This window comes from Chlorocebus sabaeus, chromosome 20 (assembly GCF_047675955.1).
Source record: "Chlorocebus sabaeus isolate Y175 chromosome 20, mChlSab1.0.hap1, whole genome shotgun sequence".
Taxonomy (NCBI): domain Eukaryota; kingdom Metazoa; phylum Chordata; class Mammalia; order Primates; family Cercopithecidae; genus Chlorocebus; species Chlorocebus sabaeus.
Window position 1 is genome coordinate 2,134,701 of NC_132923.1, and position 21,888 is coordinate 2,156,588.

Sequence of the window (21,888 nt, forward strand, 5' to 3'; positions counted from 1 at the left end):
ACCACTAAAGGACAAAGGCAGATCTGAGCAGCAGGGGGAATAGTCAACATTTCATTCCCACTCCTGACCACAGCATCCCCTATTCCCTCCCAGCCCAACCCGTCGTAGCTGTTCATGTGCCTCAGGTTTTAGCCCATTTGCCCTATGTTAACAGCTCCCAATGAGAACCACAGGCTACCAGAGGAAGCGGCTTTTATTGATGGGTTATCTCCAGAAACCAGAAAGACTTTATGTACTCACTTTCAGTTACCCCCATGCCTCCAGGATCGCATGTTGCTCCACCTAGGGGCGGATATAAATTACCTCTAGATTGTCCAAAGCCCAGTCTTTCCCTTCCCTGTGCAGCCTTAGAAACTAAGTAGCAATACTGGTTGGTGTTTGTTTGTTTCTCCCCCAGCAATGACTGCTGCAGCTACTTAGTAACAACTAGAGGTGGAGGGTGTCCGGGGAAGCAGTTAGGAAAGTGTGATGCACAGGAAAACAGTATCGTAGCCTATCAAAGGGCCCTCTGCCCTGCCTCAGTGGCTTGATTCTTCATTGGTTACATTTCTCTTTGTGTTGGATGACGCCCTTCTGAATCAGATCAGGGATTTCTACTGCCAGCCATGGACCCAGCTGCAATACAAGGAAAATCCTGTGAGATTACTACCAGTCAATGCTTCTTATTCCATTAGAAGCTCCCTCCTGGAGACAGATTCTGGGGGGACATGCTTAACGGACAACACTGTTATTCCTTTTATTCTTAGCTGTTTTTCCTATAATGCTCAGGGCCTAAGCCCCTCTTCCTCCTTTTATGCCAAATACACAAAACTTACCCCCAGAGCCATGAGATGAGCTAGTCCAAATTTGGGCACATTCCTGGCCCACAAAGGTTTGAAATGATCCGTCAGGCATATTTTGCCACCCCTATGAGAGGGACATGAAGAAGGTGTTGACATGCAAAGTTTACCATAAAGCACAGCAGCCTCGGGGGCATAGGAAGACTACTAGTGATCAGAATTGAGAACAATGTCAGCTAAGTACTTTGCCTAGGCTCAGCAGAGGAGGGCCTGGCACCCCACTAGGCCAGCAGACCCTGGAAAAATCTCTGCCTCCAAAGTTCTTCCTTTTTTTTTTTTTCCTTACAACTTTTAAGTTCAGAGGTACACAAGCAGGATGTATAGGTTTGTTACACAGGTAAACGTGCCATGGTGATTTACGCATAGATCATCCCATCATCCAGACATCAAGCCAAGCATCCATTAGCTATTTTTCCTGATGATCTCCCTCCTGCCACGAAGTTCTTCCTTAAGGCCTTCTTTGACTCGTTGCCATCTCCTATTCAGTCCTACCTGTACATCTTTGCTGTCTTTCCATCCAGCTCAGGAACTGCAATTTCTGGGGCAGTAGTAGGATATGTGATAGGAATCTGGAGAAAGTATAAAACCTTAATAAAACAGAATCAGGATAGAAAGGAACTAATATAATCAGACATACATATTTCTTGGTTAAACTGAAATGTTAAGTAAAACTCCCCAAGCAGCACATCCATACCAGGATTCTGGACGTGGAGATGAGTAACTATAACTTATGCTTATGCTCAAGAAAGGATATCTTGTTACCAATCATCTAATCCCTCCCCTTCTACTAACCTTCATATTTCCCACTCTATCACACTCACGTCAAACTCGATGTCAAACTCATATTTCAGGAGGTCATGGATATACCAGCATTTTCCAAACCACCTGTAACAAAGACCAAACCTCAGTCCAATTTGCCTATTCTTCCAATACTCAAATGACAACTTGGCTTAGGCCACCAGCCTGGGAGACTCATAGGATGGGAACTGGGGAACTCTGGAGCTGTGGGAGTGGAGACAGCTAACATGAGACAGGGCAGCTTTGGTACTGGGCGCTAGGATACCAAATTGCCTAACTCATATAAGACTTCCACCCCACACCTCCCAGGAGGGTCTACCTACCGAGTCCCTTCCTTGTTGGACTCCAGTCGGAACCAATCGTTGTCAGCATTCTTGTTGTTCTCTACATACTGAAAGCAGAGAATGAGGTCTTTGAGAGAGTAGTTAGGGCCAAGGGCAGTCCCCCTCTCCTCAAAAGAAAAGTATGTGGTTACCTTTTTTTTTTTTTTTTTGAGATGGAGTCTTGCTCCCGTCGCACAGGCTGGAGTGCAGTGGCGCGATCTGGGTTCACTGCAACTTCCACCTCCCGGGTTCAAGCAATCCTCCTTCCTCAGTCTCCTCAGTAGATGGGATTACAGGCATGCACCACCATGCCCGGCTAATTTTTGTATTTTTAGTAGAGACAGGGTTTTGCCATGTTGGCCAGGCTGGTCTCGAACCCCTGACTTCAGGTGATCCACCTGCCTTGTCCTCCCAAAGTGCTAGGATTACAGGCGTGAGCCACTGCACCCGGCCGATTACTTTTTCTTAATATGTTTACCTAATTTTTCTAACATTAGCAATGCTGAAGACAAGGCTATACTGGTAAGTGGGGGTTTGTCCAGAACAGAGAATAGAATGTTTGGGCTTCACTCAATTTAGCAAGCACAAAAGACCTGAAGATATCATCTGGATTCTTCTCTCACTTCTCTGATAGTGTCTGCCCTCAGCCCACAACTCATTTAATGGTAGACTCCTTCCCTGGGTAACTCCCTTCCTTCTAGCCTCATATAGTCCTGGTTTCAACTAGCACCCACATGCTAATAACTCCCAGATTTTTGTCTTTGGTCCAGCTCTTTCCTCAGAACTTTAGCCTTTAGTATCCAACTGTATGTTGACAGTTTGACCTTCATTTCACAGGTACTTCAAACTCAGCATTTCCATCTGGAATTTGTAATATTCCTTCAGATACACTTCCAGAATTATCCTCCTGAAGTATCAATTTCAGGTGGCAGCATGAGCATTCACCCAGGGCAAAAACCTGGGAATCATCCTTGACCCTCCCTATCCCTTACTACACTAATCCATGATGTCATGCTAATTTTACCTTCTGAATATTCTTCAAATCTACCTCTCCTCTCTATCTTCACAACTGCCTAGTTTAGATTACCTTTTGTTTTGCTGAGATTAATGACAGCCTCCTAACTTGTCTCTTACCTTCAGTCTTGTCCCTGTCAATTGTATTTTCCCCTTATTGCCAATGCAACTGATCAAAACCCAAACCTGGCCATGTTGTTTCTCAGCTTAAAATCCTTTAACAGCATCCCAAAGCCTCCAAGAGAAAATTCAAGTGCTCAAACCTGTCTCCTAGCTTTGTCTACCATTCTCTGCCTCACATTTGATGCTCTAACAACTCTGAGCTACTTTGTTTCTTCAAACACATCATGGCGGTGCCTGTGCCATTTCTAGATTCTATGCCTTTGCTCATGCTGTTCCTTTTGGCTTGAATGTCATTCTACTCTTACGTTTTATCAGGCTAACTTATGTTTACTCTTTAAGTTTCAGCTAAAGCATTACCTCTTCCAGGAAAGCTTCCCTGACCAAATGCAAGCTGGATATCTCCCGTTATGCTCTCAAAACATCCTACCCATGGCCGGGAATGGTGGCTCACACCTGTAATCCCAGCACTTTGGGAGGCTGAGGCGGGCGGATCACGAGGTCAGGAGATCGAGACCATCCTGGCTAACATGGTGAAACCCTGTCTCTACTAAAAATATAAAAAATTAGCCGGGCCTGGTGGTGGTCGCCTGTAGTCCCAGCTACTTGGGAGGCTGAGGCAGGAGAATGGCCTGAACCCGGGAGGCGGAGCTTGCAGTGAGCCGAGATAAAGCCACTGCACTCCAGCCTGGGTGACAGAGCAAGACTCCATCTCAAAAACAAAACAAAACAAACAAACAAAAACCATCCTAGCCATTTCTCGCTTTATATCTATCCATATCTGTCTCATCTGTCTCTTTCTCCACTTAAACACTGTATTATAATGATCTGGTTTTATCTACCTCAGTAAGTTCCTCCTTATTCGGCTTGGTATCTCCTGCCTAGGTGCACAGTAATTTTTTGGTTTTTTTAGTGAATGAATACATGAGGCAGGAGAACTAGAACTGCTGGTCTTTGAAGCAGACAGAAACTACAAGGAAGACAAACTTTTTTCACCTTCCACAGAAGAGAGAATGCTGAGAAGAGTGTTTCTAACTATGAGCTAAACTCCCCAACTCTCTGTAGTTAACGCCTACTTGAATTTTCAGCCCTAACGTGATTTGAAAGAGTGAAGAGTGAGGCCAGGCGCGGTGGCTCAGGCCTGTAATCCCAGCACTTTGGGAGGCCGAGGCGGGTGGATCAGGATCAGGTCAGGAGATCGAGACCATCCTTACCAACATGGTGAAACCCCATCTCTACTAAAACTACAAAAATTAGCTGGGTGTGGTGGCGCGTGCCTGTAGGCAGGCACTCAGGAGGCTGAGGCAGGAGAATCGCTTGAACCCGGGAGTCGGAGGTTGCAGTGAGCCGAGATCGCTCCACTGCACTCCAACCTAGCAACAGAGCGAGACTCCCTAAAAAAAGAGTGAAGAGTTAAAAAAGGGGGCAGAGAGATGGGGACTGGGAGTTGGCGCCCTGAGGATTTCTGACCACCTCTCCTAAATCCAGTTGAACAAACACCTGGAGCCAGGGAGACACGTCACCTTCCGGGGAAGCGTATCCCTAAAATAACTGCTGCTTTTAGCCGCAAGGTCTAGCCCCACTGTGAAACTCACCTGAGTCTTTTTTGCCCTCTCCCCACCATCCCTCCTAAGTCCCCGAACCCCGCAACAGTCCCATTTCTATGAATTTGGGCGTTAAACTTAAAAACCGGAAGCGGCTTCCACACGGAGCGTATTATTGAGGACACTTGATGTCTCCCACCCTTCTGCTACGCGTTAGACTGTAGAAACACAACTAACCCGGATAAGGGACTGATATTCCTCCTTCAGTCGCTGCACCCACAACTCCCGATCTCGGGGTCCGGCGTTAGTCTTCAGCACCGGGATCTCAGACACAACACGTCGCGTGGCCTCATCCGCCATCTTGGACCAGGGCGCAAGAGAAACGCGGAAGTGGTGTTGCCTGTAGCTTACCTCAAGGCGCCGCCATCTTTACTATGGGAATATGAGACGTTGGGTTGCCGTAAGACTTGTCTTTTGAAAAAGATCTTTGTTTTCTTGTCACCTAGTTACCCGCTTGTGAGTGCATCGAGAAGAACAGAATGTAAACAGATTACTCAGACCTATATATGACACCTATCATTAAAATCACTGCAGAAGGCACAAAGGGTAACTTCCGTTCATGCTCAGAGAAGTAATCGCAGAAAACCCGGACACCTTCCCAAACTTGGAAAGCTCTTAGAACTTCAGGCTGCTCAAGGCACTTTCATTTAGTTAGTTCTTTTATTATTATTATTATTATACTTTAAGTTCTAGGGTACATGTGCACAATGTGCAGGTTTGATACATAGGTATACTTGTGCCATGTTGGTTTGCTGCACCCATCAACTCGTTGTTTACATTAGGTATTTCTCCTAAAGCTATCTCTCCCCCAGCCCCCAACCCCAGGGCACTTTTCAAGGCACTGCCTTCCTAAAACGAGCAGTTCATGTGTTTCCTCTACGAAGAACTTTTCCTTTGTTTATGTAGTCCGGCCTCTAGATGCAGTTATCCTGTTAAAGTGTGTTTTTAACTCCTGATAAAGATTAGAAACCATGCAGAATCAAAAGACACATCACTGCAAGATTTGAGCCTTAGTCTAGCCATTCACTGAGTCCTAGACTTTTTCATTTATTTATTTTTTTGAGACAGTGTCTCACTCTGTTGCCCAGGCTGGAGTACATTGGTACGATCATAGCTTACTGCATCCTCCATCTCCCGGGCTCAAGCGATCCTCCTGCCCCAGCCTCCCAAAGTGTTGGGATTACTGGTGTGAGCCACCTGGCCCAGTCCCCTAGACATGTTTTGATCTGGAATTAACTAATCTAGGAAGGAATCCTGTCTCTCTAACCCCAGTGGATGGCACACAGTACTCAGTAATCCTTTTGCAAAATGTTACCTTCCAAGGCCGGGCGTAGTGGCTCACGCCTATAATCCCAGCACTTTGGGAAGCCGAGGCGGGTAGATCACAAGGTCAGGAGTTCAAGAACAGCCTGGCCAACATGGTGAAACCCCGTCTCTACTAAAAATACAAAAATTAGCCGGGTGTGGTGGCACGCGCCAGTAGTCCTAGCTACTCAGGAGGCTGAGGCAGGAGAATTGCTTGAACCTGGGAGGTTGCAGTGAGCCAAGATTGGCCATTGCACTCCAGCCTGGGCAACAGAGTGAGACTCTGTCTCAAAAATAAATAAATAAATTCCAGTTGGTCTTAAAATCTAAACACATTAATTTTTGCTTTTTTTTTTTTTTTTTTTTTTTTTGAGACGGAGTTTCACTCTTATTGCCCAGACTGGAGTTGCAATGGCATAATCTTGGCTCACTGCAACCTCTGCCTCCCGGGTTCAAGTGATTCTTCTGCCTCAGCATCCCGAGTAGCTGGTATTACAGGCATGTGCTACCACGCCCAGCCGATTTTGTATTTTTAGTAGAGACCGGGTTTCGCCATGTTAGCCAGGTTGTTCTTGAACTCCTGATCTCAGGTGATCCCCCTGCCTTGACCTCCCAAGGTGCTGGGATTACAGGCGTGAGCCACCGCGCTGGCAATTTTGGCTTTAATTTAAAATCCTGTTTGGCTGGCGCGGTGGCTCAAGGCTGTAATCCCAGCACCTTGGAAGACCAAGGCAGGTGGATCACTTGAGGTCAGGAGCTCCAGACCGGTCTGACTGGTGAAACCCCTCTCTACTATCAATACAAAATTAACTAGGCATGGCGGCGCACGCTTGTAATCCTGGCTACTTGGGAGGCTGGGGCAGGAGAATCGCTTGAACCCTAAACACATTAACTGTGGATTTAAATATCCCGTTTGGCCAGGTGCAGTGACTCATGCAGGTAATCCCAGCACTTTCGGAGGCCGGGGTGGGCAGATGGCTTGAGCCCAGGAGTTCGGAAATAGCCTAGGCAACGTGGTAAAACCCCATCTGTACAAAAAATACAAAAATTAACCTGGAGTGGTGGCACGCACCTGTAGTCCCAACTATTTTGGGGGCTGAGGCAGGAGGATCGCTTGAACCCCAGAGGTCGAGATTGCAAATGAGCCAAGATTATACCAATTCACTCCAGCCTGGGGGTCAAAGTAAGACCAAATTTTTAAAAAATATATTTATTTTATTTATGTTTATTTCAGTTTATTCAGTGAATCATTCCAGCCTGTGGCAGTAAGTTGTTTTTTTTTGTGGTTGTTTGTTTTGTTTTGAGACAGTCTCACTCTTGTCACCCAGGCTAGAATGCAGTGGCATTTCAGCTCACTGCAACCTCCACCTCCTGGGTTCAAGCGATTCTCCTACCTCAGTCATCTGGGTAGCTGGGATTACAGGTGCGCAGCACCACACTGGGCTAATTTTGTATTTTTAGTAGACATGGAGTTTCACCATGTTGGCCAGGCTGGCTTTGAACTCCTGACCTCAGGTGATCCACCCCGCTTGGCCTCCCAAAGTGCTAAGATTACAGGCGTGAGTCACCGTGCTCAGCCTCCAGTACAATATTGAGTAAGAGTGTTGGCGGGCGCGGTGGCTCATGCCTGTAATCCCAGTACTTTGGGAGGCTGAGGAGGGCAGATCACAAGGTCATGAGATCGAGACCATCCTGGCTAACATAGTGAAACCCTGTCTCTACTAAAAATACAAAAAAAATTAGGTGGGTGTGGTGGCGGGCGCCTGTAGTCCCAGCTACTCGGGAGGCTGAGCCAGGAGAATGGCGTGAACCTGGGAGGCGGAGCTTGCAGTGAGCCGCGATAGATAGCGAGATTCTCTTTCAAAATAAATAAATAAATAAAAAGAGTTACTTTAACTCTGTTCTTTAACTCTGTTAACTGTATTTTCTCAACTATAAAATGAGGATAATAAGGCTTATAAGGCTGGGCATGGTGGTTCACACCTATAATCCCAGCACTTTGGGAGACTAAGGGAGGAGGATTGCTTGAGCACAGAAGTTCGAGACCAGCCTGGGCAAAATAGAGAGACCCCCCGTCTTCACGAAAAGTTTAAAAATTAGCTGGATGTGGTGGCGTGCACTTGTGTCCCCATCTACTTGGGGAGTTGAGATGGGAGGATGACTTGAATCTGGGAGGTCAAGGCTGCAATGAGCCGTGATTGAACCACTGCATTCCAGCCTGGGTGACAGAGTGAAACTGTCTCAATTAAAAAAAAAAAAAAAAAAACAAAAAAAAAGCTTATGTGGTTATAACTATATACACAATCGCCATTCATTTACATAATAGGCTGTCAGGATAAAATTCAGATAAATAAATGGCAGTATTCAAACTTTTATATGGTAGTAAAGCCAGGTTTACAAACAAAATCTTACCTGCAGTCCCAAACTATAAAAACAATCAATATAGCACTGCTTTTGTTCAAGTGCAGGCAGAAGACCTCTATCCCTGAGAATACTTCTATGGTAACTACTCATCCTCATCACACTTTATTTATTGTATAATTGTCTTGATAGCCTAGAAGCTCAATCAGGGTAGGGACTGTGTATCTATCTTGTTCAATGCTGTGCTCCTAAAACCTACTATAGCATCTGCCACAGATTAAATGTTCAATCAATATTTTTAACATCAATGAGTATCTCGATACATAAAGTAAGCACCAGAAAAGCTGTCTTTATAAAGCTGCATGTTGTTTTTGTTTCATAGTTTTGGAAAACCACCTTATTTTTTATTTTTATTCTTTTTCTTGAGACACAGTTTCACTCTTGTTGCCCAGCCTGGAGTGCAGTGGCGCAATCTCAGCTCACTGCAACCTCTGCCTCCTGGGTTCAAGCAATTCTCCTGCCTCAGCCTCCCGAGTAGCTGGGATTACAGGCGCCCGCCACCACACTCGGCTAATTTTTTGTATTTTTAGTAGAGACGGGGTTTTACCATATTGGCCAGGCTGGTCTTAAACTCCTGACCTCAGGTGATCCACCCGCCTCGGCCTCCCAAAGTGCTGCGATTACAGGCATAAGCCACCACACCCGGCTGGAAAACCACCTTATTAAACCGTTTAGTAAAGCATAGCACATAATATGTATGATAATACAAAGCGCTGTCTCTGTTATAAATATAGGCCTGCCTCTATTATAGGCATAGTTGCATCTCTGTAGGATATGTCTCTTTTAGAGAAATGTTTAGTTTTAAACTATGGATTTAGCTTACTATTAAGTAATGCTCACATGAGACAAGAAACTAAAATTGAGAAGACTGAAGGAAGAGTATGTAGGCCTGAGCCTCACTGTTTTTCAGAGGAACTCATTCATGAGCAAATGTTTATGGAGTTCCTAATATGTTCCAGGCATTGGAAATACAGTAGTGCATAGGCAGGTGGACTCCTCATCCACACGGAAATTATCCTTAAATAGTTATAAAAAGGAATTCAGCTAGGCATGGTGGCTCACACTTGTGATCCTAGCACTTTGGGAGGCCAAGGCGGGTGTATTGCCTGAGCTCAGGAGTTTGAGATCAGCCTGGGCAACATAGTGAAACCCTGTCTCTACTAAAATACAAAAAATTAGCGGGGCATGGTGGTGTGTGCCTGTAGTCCCAGCTACTCCGGAGGCTGAGGAAGGTGAATTGCTTGAACCCAGGAGGCAGACGTTGCAGTGAGGTGAGATCGCACCACAGAACTCCAGCCTCAGCAACAGAGCAACACTTTATCTCAAAAAAAAAAAAAAAAAAAAAAAAGGAATCGAAAAGGATTGATTGAATAGCTAAATTCTAAGAAATGCAGGCAATGCAATAGGACAGTTGGGTGCACTGGAGAGCCCCTGAAGGTAGCTGAAAGCCCCACTGTCTATCATCATGGGAAAAGGCAGCTCCCGGGACAGAAAGAGAAGTGAATATTGGGTTAGAGAAATAAACCTTGGATTAGGGAAAAAAGGAGAAGCTTTTCCTCTGTTCTTTTTTTCTGTGAGATGGAGTCTCGCTCTGTTGCCCAGGCTGGAGTGCAGTGGTGTGATCTCGGCTTACTGCAAGCTCTGCCTCCTGGGTTCACGCTATTCTCCTGCCTCAGCCTCCCGAGTAGCTGGGACCGTATACAGGTGCCCGCCACCACACCTGGCTGATTTTTTGTATTTTTAGTAGAGACGGGGTTTCACCGTGTTAGCCAGGATGATCTCGATCTCATGACCTCGTGATCCGCCCTCTTCGGCCTCCCAAAGTGCTGGGGTTACAGGCATGGGCCACCGCGCCCGGCTCCTCTGTTCTTTAAGGCATTGGTCTGGACTCTAATATGCTGGAAAATAACTCAGAATGGTGAAAGAAATGATGGCTCTGCTATAGGGAGGAAGCCATGTTATAGAAGATTAGTGTAGATGGATAGCCAGTTTTGGAAGTTATTCTCTTTTGTTATTACCTTTAATTATCCTGGAGACTTCAACAAAGAATTATTGTAAATTATAGCTTGGTCTCTTATGCTATGAGAAACTGGGTTCACACTTAGAATCACTTGGTAAAAATAATTATAATATTAAGCTAACATTTATACGGTGCTTATTATGTGTTTGGTACTGTCCTAAACATTTTACAAACATCAGCTCCTTTACTTCTGGCAATAACCCTGGGGTGGGTACTCTCATTATCCTCATTTACATGTGAAGAAATTGAAGCACAAGTTGAATGAAAAAAAGCCCTATCACATAGCAATTAAATGGTAGACCTGAAATTCAATCCAGAGCACAGCCTGGCTCTAGAAGTCACACACTTAACCAGTTGATATACTTTTCTACCATCGCTAGACCAATATAAAATTAGCAGCATGGATCTGAGGGATTGAAAGCAGTAGCAGGCCCTAAATGGCAGACAGTGATCAATACTGAACCTGTTTCTGAAAACACAAGGAGAGCCTGGTGGTTCTGCATTAAGCACAGTAGAGCTGCAGGGACTCTAACCCCCTCCCTTGAATGGGCTGAGGTATGCACAGTACCTTCTGTGGTATTGGTATCACCCTTAGGGATTTTGGAACTACAGACTTTGCATTTAACCATTAATGGGACTTCATCTCTACCTCCTCTTTGGGTAGGAGAAACTAATATGGTGACAATTACCATAAAATAAGAAATCCCTATTCTGGAGATACACAAAGTACTGTCTGAGTAACTATGCCTGAGAGAATCAGATATGGCTGATGGCCTTTGAACTGGAACTCTTAGTATGAATACATTAAACACACAGGCAAGGAGGGAGCAGGGAAAGCACAAATATGATAATATGAGAACAAACTTTTACATACATTTGGTTTTAAAATATTTACTTCTGAGTAGGTAATACATGCACCTGCCCCAAATTTAAAAAGGACAAAAGAATATACAGTGAAACCTATGTTTCAGAGTTTTGCTCTTGTCACCCAGGATGGACTGCAGTGGTGCAATCTCAGCTCACTGAAACCTCTGCCTCCTGGGCTCAAGTGATCCTTTCACCTCGGCCTCCCGAGTAGCTGGTACTACAGCAGGCACATGCCACCATGCTCAGCTAATTTTTGTATATTTTTGTAGAGAGGGAGTTTCACGCCGTGTTGCCCAGGCTGGTCTCGAACTCCTGAGCTCAAGCAATCTGCCCACCTCAGCCTCCCAAAGTGTTGAGATTATAGGCATGAGCCACTGCACCTCGCCTACTATCTTTTCATATGTTTAGTATCCATTTGTATTTCCTGTTTTGTACATTCTTTCATTATTATTCATTTATTTTAGAGATGGAATCTCCTTATGTTGCCCAAGCTGGTCTCGAACTCCTTGGCTCAAAGGGACCCAGCCTCTCAAGCAGCTACATACAGGTGCATGCTACACCCAGCTCTTTTCTGTAAAGTCTTACCTCCTTTCCCCCTTTTAAATTATTATTTATTTTACTTACTGATTTGCTTTTTTTTTTGAGACGGAGTTTCACTCTTGTTGCCCAGGCTGGAGTGCAATGGCGCAATCTCGGCTCACCACAACCTCTGCCTCTGGGGTTCAAGCGATTCTCTTGCCTCAGCCTCCAGAGTAGCTGGGATTACAGGCATGCACCACCACGCCCAGTTAATTTTGTGTTTTTAGCAGTGACGGGGTTTCTCCATGTTGGACAGACTGGTCTCGAACTCCCGACCTCAGGTGATCCACCCGCCTTGGCCTCCAAAGTCCTGGGATTTGGGCATGTTACAGGTGTGAGCCAACATGCCCAATCTTTTTTCGTTTTTCTTTTTTTTGAGATGGAGTCTTGCTCTGTTGCCCAGGCTGGAGTGCAGTGGCACAATCTCGGCTCATTGCAACCTCCGCCTCCCAGGTTCAAGTGATTCTCCTGCCTCAGACTCCTGAGTAGCTGGGACTACAGGTGCCCGCCACCATGCCCGGCTAATTTTTGTGTTTTCAGTAGAGACAGGGTTTCACTGTGTTGGCCAGGATGGTCTCCATCTCCTGACCTCATGATCCACCTGCCTCAGCCTCCCAAAGTGCTGGGATTACAAGTGTCAGCCACCACACCCAGCTTTTTTTTTTTTTTGAGACAGATTCTTGCTCTGTCGCCTAGGCTGGAGTGCAGTGGTGCGATCTCGGCTCACTGCAACCTCCACCTCCCAGGTTCAAGCGATTTTCCTGCCTCAGCCTCCCAAGTAGCTGGGATTACAGGTGCCCGCACCACATCCGGCTACTTTTTGTATTTTTAATGGAGACAGGTTTCTCCATGTTGGCCAGGCTGGTTTTGAACTCCTGACTCAGGAGATCCTCTCGCCTCGGCCTCCCAAAGTACTGGGATTACATGAATGAGTCACTGTGCCCGATCTGATTTGTATTTTTTAAAAAATATTAATATTAAAGATATTAGCCGTTTGTGATGAGTAGTAAATATTTTTCCCAGTTTGTTATTTGTCTTTGCTTTTGTTCATAGTATTTTAAACAATGTGAAAAATTTTCACATATGAGGTTGAGTTTATCAGTATTTTGCTTGTAGCTTCTGGTGGTGGTGTCACTATAACAGTCTCAATTATTTTTTAAAAATTTTCGGCCGGGCGCGGTGGCTCACGCCTGTAATCCCAGCACTTTGGGGGGCCGAGGCGGGCGGATCACAAGGTCAGGAGATCGAGACCATGGTGAAACCCCGTCTCTACTAAAAAATAGAAAAAAATTAGCCGGGCGCAGTGGCGGGCGCCTGTAGTCCCAGCTACTCGGGAGGCTGAGGCAGGAGAATGGCGTGAACCCGGGAGGCGGAGCTTGCAGTGAGCCGAGATTGCGCCACTGCACTCCAGCCTGGGCCACAGAGAGAGACTCCGTCTCAAAAAAAAAAAAAAAAAAAAAAAAAATTTTCCTCAGGCCTGGCGCGGTGGCTCATGCCTGTAATCCCAGCACATTGGGAGGCCAAGGCGGACAGATCAATTGAGGTCTGGAGTTCGAGACCAGTCTGGCCAACATGGTAAAACCCCATCTCTACTGAAAATACAAAAATTAGCTGGGTGTGGTGGCAGGCGCCAGTAGTCCCAGCTACTCGGGAGGCTGAGGCAGGAGAATCGTTTGAATCTGGGAGGCAGAGGCTGCAGTGAGCTGAGATTGTGCCACTGCACTCCAGCCTGGGCAACAGAGTGAGACTCCGTCTCAAACTAAACTAAACTAAACTAAACTAAACTAAAAATAAATGACTCAATGAGTTTCCTTTCTTGTCAGTGTTACTAGATTAACAGATTAGGAGAACATCATAGATGCAGTGTATCTTTTTTTATTTTTTTCTGAGATGGTGTCTTACTCTGTTGCTCAGGCTGGAGTGCAGTGGCATGATCTCAGCTCACTGCAACCTCTGCCTCCAGGGTTCAAGTGATTCTCCCACCTCAGCCTCTGGAGTAGCTGGGATTACAGGCGACTGCCACCAAGCCCAGCTAATTTTTGTGTTTTTAGTAAAGACGGGGTTTCTCCATATTGGCCAGGCTGGTCTCAAACTGCTGACCTCAAGAGATCCACCTGCCTTGGCCTCCCAAAGTGCTGGGATTATAGGCATGAACCACCACACCCGGCCTGTTATGTTATTTGAAAAAATTAGGCTGGGCGCAGTGGATCATGCCTGTAATCCCAGCACTTTGGGAGGCAGAGGCGGGCGGATCACGAAGTCAGGAGATTGAGACCATCCTGGCTAACACGGTGAAACCCTGTCTCTACTAAAAATACAAAAAGTTAGCCGAGCATTGTGGCGGGCGCCTGTAGTCCCAGCTACTTGGGAGGCTGAGGCAAGAGAATGGCGTGAACTCAGAAGATGGAGCTTGCAGTGAGCCGAGATTGCGCCACTGCACTCCAGCCTGGGCGACAGAGCGAGACTCCGTCTCAAAATAAATAAATAAATAAAAAATAAAAAGTTAGAGAATGGTCTAGAATATAAGAGCATTTTTATTTAACTGAACAACCACCCAAAGAAAAATTGGTTAATTCTCTGATTAACTGGTGGGATTGGTGAGACAGGGTTGTTTTATGTTACCGTCTTTGGAATAACCAATGACTTGGAAAAAGTCATCCCCATGGGGGCAGCAGAGAGTCACTGATAAAGAGCCTGCTGAATTTCTGAAACCTGGTGAAATTTGTTATGTATAATACAATAATAAATATTAGGTAACATTTATGGAGCACTAGGACCTGTGCAACACTTTCTATACATCATTTAATATAATCATTAGAACAATGATCTGTGAGGTGGATGTTATATTTCTTTCACAGATAAGAAAACAAGTTTAGAGAAGTTAAGGAACTTGCCTGTCATATTAGTGGGGATCAGAGCTGGGGAATGAAGAAAAGGGAATAGGTTGAGGAGACTTGAACAGCAGATCATTAGGATTCAGCAACTGACTGTGGTCCCTACTCTTTTTCTTTTTCCTTTTTTTTGAGGCAGCAGGGTCTGGCTCTGTCACCCAGGCTGGAGTGCAGTGGTGTGATCTTGGCTCACTGCAACCTCTGCTTTCCAGGCTCAAGTGATCCTTCCACCTCAGCCTCCTGAGTAGCTGGAACTACAAGCACATGCTACCATGACTGACTAATTTTTGTATTTTTTTCTGTAGAGACAGGGTTTGGCCATGTTACCCAGGCTGCTCTTGAACTCCTGGGCTCAGGCAATCCACCCGCCTCAGCCTCTCAAAGTGCTGGGATTGCAGGCGTGAGCCACCGTGCATGGCTGAGGTCCCTACTCTTTTATTCAGGAGCCATAGAAGCCAGAATTCTAGCTAAGGACTTACAGCTAGGTTCGAATCTGAACTGAAATTAGGAGGAGTCAGTAGTATAATGCCTGGATGAAAATGAGTAACTGCCGCAGCTTAGAGTTAATAGGAAACCAAGAAGTAGATCAGATCATCAGGTCAGCAAGTCCCTGCAGGGTAAAGCAGAAGAGTAAAGCTCTGGTAGGGACACAGGGATCCGAGTGGCCCTGGAAGAGTCAAGAGGATACTTGTGACAAGGGGCTAGTGCTAATAAGATATAGACTTCCTTAAGGGAATATCTGGTTTGAAAAGATTAATCTCGTAGAGCTGGGAAGGAACATGGACTAGGACCAGCAGACTTAATAGAGTATTCAGATCAAGAAAGAGAACAGATCTGCTTTACTCTAAACTTTACCACTGACTTGTAAAAAAATATTTAGTAGGGACATGTGGCTATGATGTGTTGACCCAGAGAGAAAAAACAGAACCAATAAGTGGAAGTTACAAAGAGATTTATCTAAGGATAGTAAAAAGGTCTTTCTAATTACTGAGAACTACAGGGAGTTGAAAACTACAGTTAAGGATACAGTGGAAATGTGAGCTTGTGGAGAGACAACTTAAGGGTTCCAGGTTACAGATTCCAGTGAAGGAAGAGGTAACTGTGGGAGTAGTGTTTTGATAAGTAGAAAAGGATGGGCATCAAGGTAGAACTGAAGGGGCCAGTCTTTGAAAGCTGGAGGGATGTTTTCTCAGCTGAGGAAGAGATAGGAACTAATGTAAAGGAAGAAACATAACAAGCAGAGGACTTCCACAAGATAATTCTACACAGCATTCTCAATCTTCTCAGAGGAAGTTCTCCCAAGTTTTTAGTTGAATCAAGGAGAGGGTGGTTCATAAGGCAAAGATGAAGTTTTTGTTTTAACTGTACAGATGATGTATAGTTTAAGCTAAGGAGGAACAGCAATCTAGCTGTAGCTAACGAAAAACCCTAAACTGTTTGAAATATTTTTTTCTCAGTGATGGACATGAGGGTGCCCATCTCTACACAGGAGGTCCCTTTGGCTTAGCTCAGGGAATCTGCACAGCTCTCTTTGTTGGCATTATGATCTTATGGCTTCATGTTGAAAGAGTGAACTTCCAGGCCTCCCCAAGCAGAAAACATCCCTCCAAATAAACTGACTAGTTTAGGAACAGCTGGCCAGGCAACTGTCCCAATGTTTGGAATTTGGAAAATTTGGTCATTAAAGTCTGGCCCCAGGGGAAAAGAACTGCGTTCTGTGAGTCCTGTAGGGGAAGAGAGATTACTTTGGAAGGCCTAATGAAGGCAAATCTCAGCCCTTCCTTCAGCTTTCCTTTTTTTTTTTTTTTTTTTTTTTTGAGACAGAGCTCAATTCTGTTGCCCAGGATGGAGTACAGTGACATGATCTTGGCTTACTGCAACCTCCGCCTCTCAGGTTCAAGCAATTCTCCTGCCTCAGCCTCCCAAGTAGCTGGGATTACAAGCACATGCCACCACCACACCCAGCTAATTTTTGTATTTTTGTAGTAGAGACGGGGTTTCACCATGTTGGCCAGGCCAGTGTTGAACTCCTGACCTCAAGTGATCCTCCTGCCTCGGCCTCCCAAAGTGCTGGAATTATAAGTGTGAGCCACCATGCCCGGCTAAGCTTTCCATTCTCAATGAAGAAAGCGATCTGTTCTTTTCCCCATTGGCTGCAATAAGCAGACTGGACATCATACTATGACTAGAAAAGGCAATCCTCAGCTTTCCATAATCCTCTGAATGGAACTGGGTTAGGTTTGGAGAGGAAAGGTGGGTTCATGGAAAAGAATTACCATCATAGTGCCAAGACTACTAGGTGTCAAACCATTTCAGAATATGCATATGGAGAGAGACTATTATTCTACTTTAAGAAGTAGTGCCTGTGTCTGCCTTTTTTGCGGGCTTATATGGATTACATCTGCATTCCACACATCAGAGCTACCTCTGTCCTGATGGCTATTCCTCTAGAAAAAGTTTAGGAAAAGCTAAGGAGCAATCTGCGAAGACAATGAATATATAAGGGAGGCTGTTTACAAAAGAAAAGCATTCTAGTGGGTATAGAGGAAAAAATGGTCAGAGGTGAGGTAGAAATTTTTGACTTTTCCCAATTAATGAACACCTTTTCCCTTCAATGTTCTAGAGGCTGTTTATTCTTGCTCCTGTAGGAAGGGGTGGCAAGGTATCAGCTTTCTCTTTGCTACCCACTGCTACTTTCAGACCACTGTGCTTCCATCCTCTTGCAAAAATTCTTCTCCCTTTGAAGCTTCTGCCATCTGGCTTTACTGCCCCTTAGCACCTTTTTTTTTTTTTTTTTTCTTTTTGGAGTGCAGTGGCATAATCACAGCTCACTGCAGACTCAGACTCCTAGGCTCAAGTGATCCTCCAAACCCAGCCTTCAGCACCTATTAAATAACCTCTCTTTGTGCCAACTCTTACTAACACCCTGGGAGGTTTTAGAAAAACCCATGAAAACTACAGTTAGTTCCTGACCTCCAACTCAAACTAATACTCCCACTTTCAATTCCTTGATTTCACCTTTTCTAGGAAAACAGGTTTTTGTTGATGGCAGCTTCAGGGCCATAGTAAGGACTGGAAGAAGGTAGCATTCTTCATTTTTTTTTTTTTTTTGAAACAGAGTCTCACTATGTCACTCAGATTGGAGTGCAATGGTGCCATCAGGGCTCACTGCAACCTCAAACTCCTCAGTCTCAGGTGATCCTTCCACCTCAGCCTCCCAAATAGCTGGGACTACAGGGAAGTGCACACCCAGCTAATTTAAAAAAAAAAAAATCTGTAGAGATGGGGTCTCTCACTATGTTGCCCAGGCTGATCTTGAACTCCTGGCCAAAGCACTGGGATTACAGGTGTAAGCCACCACACCCAGCCAGGGTAGCATTCTTGAGTGTAGTAAGATTGATGGTGCCAGCACTGGCTGATGTTGACTTGAAGACTCACTGAAAGACTGGGACTGGCAGCCGTGATGCATAAGGGCAGAATAGCCTGGGGGTTGTACTGCCCAGTGATACTTGGGGAAAGGTTCAAGATATGGATTTGACTCTTGTGCTAAGCTTCCAAGAAACCTAGGTTCAGAGGTAAAAGCACCTTTCCTATTAGCTGCCTCTCTAGGGACATCTGACACTTTCAACATCCACCCCCCTGAAACACTCTTCCCTTTGATTCTGTGATAATTATCTCCCAGGTTTTCTTCTTCTTCACTCACTGTTCCTTTTCAAAGATTCTCCAAGGGCTCCTTTTCTACTTGTGCCTTAAATGTTGGAATTTCCCAGAGCACTCTTCTTAGCCCTCAGCTCTTTTCCGGCGCGCTTATCCAAATCTATGGCTTCAATAATCACTGAAAGGTTGATGTTTAGAATTTCTGGCCTATAGATCATAGGACTTTCTAAAAAGTAGCCTTCTGGCCAGGCACCATGGCTCACGCCTGTAATCCCAGCACTTTAGGAGGCCGAGGCGGGTAGATCATGAGGTCAGGAGTTTGAGACCAGCCGGACCAACATAATGAAACCCCGTCTCTACTAAAAATACAAAAAATTAGCCAGGCATGGTGGCATGCGCCTGTAGTCTCAGCTACTCGAGAGGCTGAGGCAGCAGAATTGCTTGAACCTGGGAGTCAGAAGTTGCAGTGAGCCGAGATCGTGCCACTGTCACTCTGGGTGACAGAGTGAGACTTTGTCTCAAAAAAAAAAAAAAAAAAAAAGTAGCTTTCTATAAGATGTGCATAGAAAAATAATTTCAAGCAATAAAGAGAGATGTACAATGAAAAGTATGTCTCATCCCTCCTAGGCCCACTCTTCATAATTTTTTAATGCATGTGTAAATGTGTCATATGTATTCTGTGCTTGCTTTTTTCCTCCACTTATATTTTCCTCTTAAGTTTTAGATCTGTATATTAAACATGCCACTAGGACATATCTATCTAGCTATCTCACAGATACCTAAAACTTCTTCCCTTTCTTTGGAATTCTCCCTCCTGCAATACCCTACCATTAGTCTCCTTTTTACATCAACACCATGAAAAAACAGTCTTTATATGTTGTGCCTTCTCAATTCAATCTGGTTTCTATCCACCATAACTACAAAACAGCTTTCTCCAAATTTCCTAAATGACCTCCTTGTTGCAATATCTTTTTTGGGGGGTCAGAGTCTCGCTGGAGTGCAATGGTGCAATTTCGGCTCACTGTACCTCTGCCTCCTGGGTTCAAGCGATTCTCCCACCTCAGCCTCCCAAGTAGCTGGGATTACAAGTGCCCGACACCATGTCTGGCTAATTTGTGTATTTTTAGTAGAGGTGGGAGTTCCACCATGTTGTCCAGGCTGGTCGCGAACTCCCGACCTCAGGTGATCGGCCCACCTCGGCCCCCAAAGTGCTGGAATTACAGGTGTGAGCTACCACACCTGGCCTATTTATTTATTTATTTATTTATTTATTTTATTTACAAGAAAACCAAAGTCTTGTTCTGTTGCCAGGAGTGCAGTGGTGCAATCTCCGCTCACTGCAACCTCCCTCCTGGGTTGAAATGATTCTTGTGTTTCAGCCTCCAGAGTACCTGGGATCACAGGTGTGTACCACCATGCCCAGCTAATTTTTATATTTTTTGTAAAGATGGGGTCTTGCCACATTGGCCAAACTGGTCTCCAACTCCTGGTCTCAAGTGATTCACCTGCCTAGGCCTCCCAAAGTGCTGGGATTACAGGTGTGAGCCACTGTGCCTGGCCCTTGTTGCAATATCTGATAGATACATTTTATTTATTTTATTTTAGCTTTTTGGAGACAGAGTCTCACTCTGTCACCCAGACTGGAATGCAGTGGCCCGATCTCAGCTCACTGCAACCTTCGCCTCCTAGGTTCAAGCGATTCTTGTGCCTCAGCCTCCCCAGTAGCCGGGACTACAGGCACGCACTGCCATACCTGGCTGATTTTTGTATTTTTAGTAGAGACGGGGTTTCAACGTATTGGCCAGGCTGGTCTCCAGCTCCTAACCTCAAGTGATCTGCCCACCATGGCCTCCCAAAGTGCTGGGCCTATTTTATTTTTTTTGAGACAGGGTCTTGCTCTGGTGCCCAGGCTGGAGTGCAGTGGCACGATCTCAGCTCACTGCAACCTCTGCGTCCTGGGTTCAAGCAATTCTCATGCTTCAGCCTCCCAAGTAGCTGGCATTACAGGCATGTGCAACCACACCCATCTAAGTTTTGTATTTTTAGTAGAGACAGGGTTTCATCATGTTGGTCAGGCTGGTCTCGAACTCCTGGCCTCAAGTGATCCACCCACCTCGGCCTCTCAAAGTGCTGGGATTACAGGTGTGAGCCACCACGCCCGGCCCTGATGGATATATTTTAGTTCACATTTTACTTTACCTCTGTTACACTAAACACTTTAACCAGTTTCCTTGATAGTTCTCTATGGTTTTCTTCTTTCCTTTCGGTTTGCCCCTTCTCAGTGTTCTGTTTTCGGCTTCCCTCAACCTATTCTGCAAATGCAGGTATCTTTCTCTCCAGCCCATTTCATGGCTTCAACAGCCATCTATATGCACATGCACACACACCTCAAACCTTTCTTTTGGGTTCCCAACCCACATTAGCTAATATCCCAGGGGCACCTAAAACTCATGATCTCCCCCTAAACGAGAAAGAAAATGGTATCATTATTCCCCAGTTGTCCAAGTCACAACATTGGTACCTCTTAATCCAATCTGTATCTCCCCATCCGCACTCTCCCTTCCACAGGCAGACGCCTGGAAAAGAGCCTCACAACTGCTCTCTCCTTGATTCTCATTTTGTCCCCTCAATTCATCCTTTACACTGCACGCAGCGATCTAAAATGCCATAAAATTGTTCACACCTCTGTTGCGATTCTTCAAAGACAATGAAAAGTCTTAAGAATAAAAATCAATTAATTTACAAGGCTTCGCATAATCTGGTCTTCCCCTATCTATTACCTCTTTCTTAAGCCACACCAGGCTGTTGGCAGCTCCAGAACGTACCCGCACCATCCTCCCCACCCCCAATTCCCAACAGCCCTACACGGATCAGCTAGGCGACACTTGCTACAGGAAACCGGCGTTCAAAAGGTAAATGCTGAACGAATGAATTCCGAGACGGGATCTGAGCAGCGCTTTCGGCTCCGGATCCGGGTTTACGGAACGTCCGGGTTATCAGGAAGCTCAGAGGAAAGGTGAAATCCAGATCTTGACCCTTCACTCAAGTTCTCCAGACAAACCGATCCCCGTGCTATTCCGCCCTTATGAGTCATGGCTGCCAATCCCAGCCTTTCAGTGGGTCTTGAAGTGGCCACCAGCCAGCTGTGGCGCCACCAATGTTTCCACATTCAAGAATGCTATCCTCTCCCATTCCTTATTACCGCCCTAAGCAGCCGTCAAGAAAAACCGGCGTTGCCAGCTTGCCCCAAAGCAAGATGGCTGCCAATCCCTATCTGTCCTCCCGAAGTGAAGCTATCCACTCCCCGCTTAATGCCGTTGCCAGGCTGCCCTCACTTACTATGGCTACTGCGGCTCATGTCTCACTATGGCCTCGAAGCCGCCACTAACCGGCCGGGTTCCGGGAGGCGCCGTTCAGGATGCAGCCACCCCCGCCCGCCTCTCCCCTCCC

The 21,888-nt window shown here is 45.6% G+C and overlaps 1 protein-coding gene across 2 annotated transcripts; it reads right to left on the minus strand.

The window, feature by feature from the left end:
- Window positions 1-175: 175 nt before the first annotated feature.
- Window positions 176-21,886, minus strand: UFC1 (ubiquitin-fold modifier conjugating enzyme 1). 2 transcript variants are annotated; one of them, XM_007976437.3, is made up of 7 exons: window positions 21,778-21,886; window positions 4,876-5,070; window positions 1,961-2,028; window positions 1,661-1,724; window positions 1,332-1,408; window positions 816-906; window positions 176-615 (listed from the first exon to the last, which is right to left on the minus strand). In XM_007976437.3, exons 2-7 carry the CDS (start codon window positions 4,996-4,998, stop codon window positions 535-537), a joined length of 504 nt encoding a protein of 167 aa, XP_007974628.1. In that variant the 5' UTR covers window positions 4,999-5,070; window positions 21,778-21,886; the 3' UTR covers window positions 176-534. The 2 variants fall into 2 exon arrangements, with proteins under 2 accessions (XP_007974628.1, XP_072864308.1); XM_073008207.1 differs by lacking the exon at window positions 21,778-21,886 and having other exon boundaries at window positions 4,876-5,212.
- Between the last annotated feature and the right edge of the window lie 2 nt (window positions 21,887-21,888).

Coding starts and splice junctions, on each gene's coding strand:
- UFC1 (XM_007976437.3), bottom strand. CDS start 4,998: ATGGCGGATGAGGCCACGCGACGTGTTGTGTCTGAGATCCCGGTGCTG. Junction 2,029..4,875: donor AATATCAGTCCCTTATCCGG/GTTAGTTGTGTT, acceptor CTCTGCTTTCAG/TATGTAGAGAACAACAAGAA. Junction 907..1,331: donor AAGACAGCAAAGATGTACAG/GTAGGACTGAAT, acceptor TCCCTCTCATAG/GGGTGGCAAAATATGCCTGA.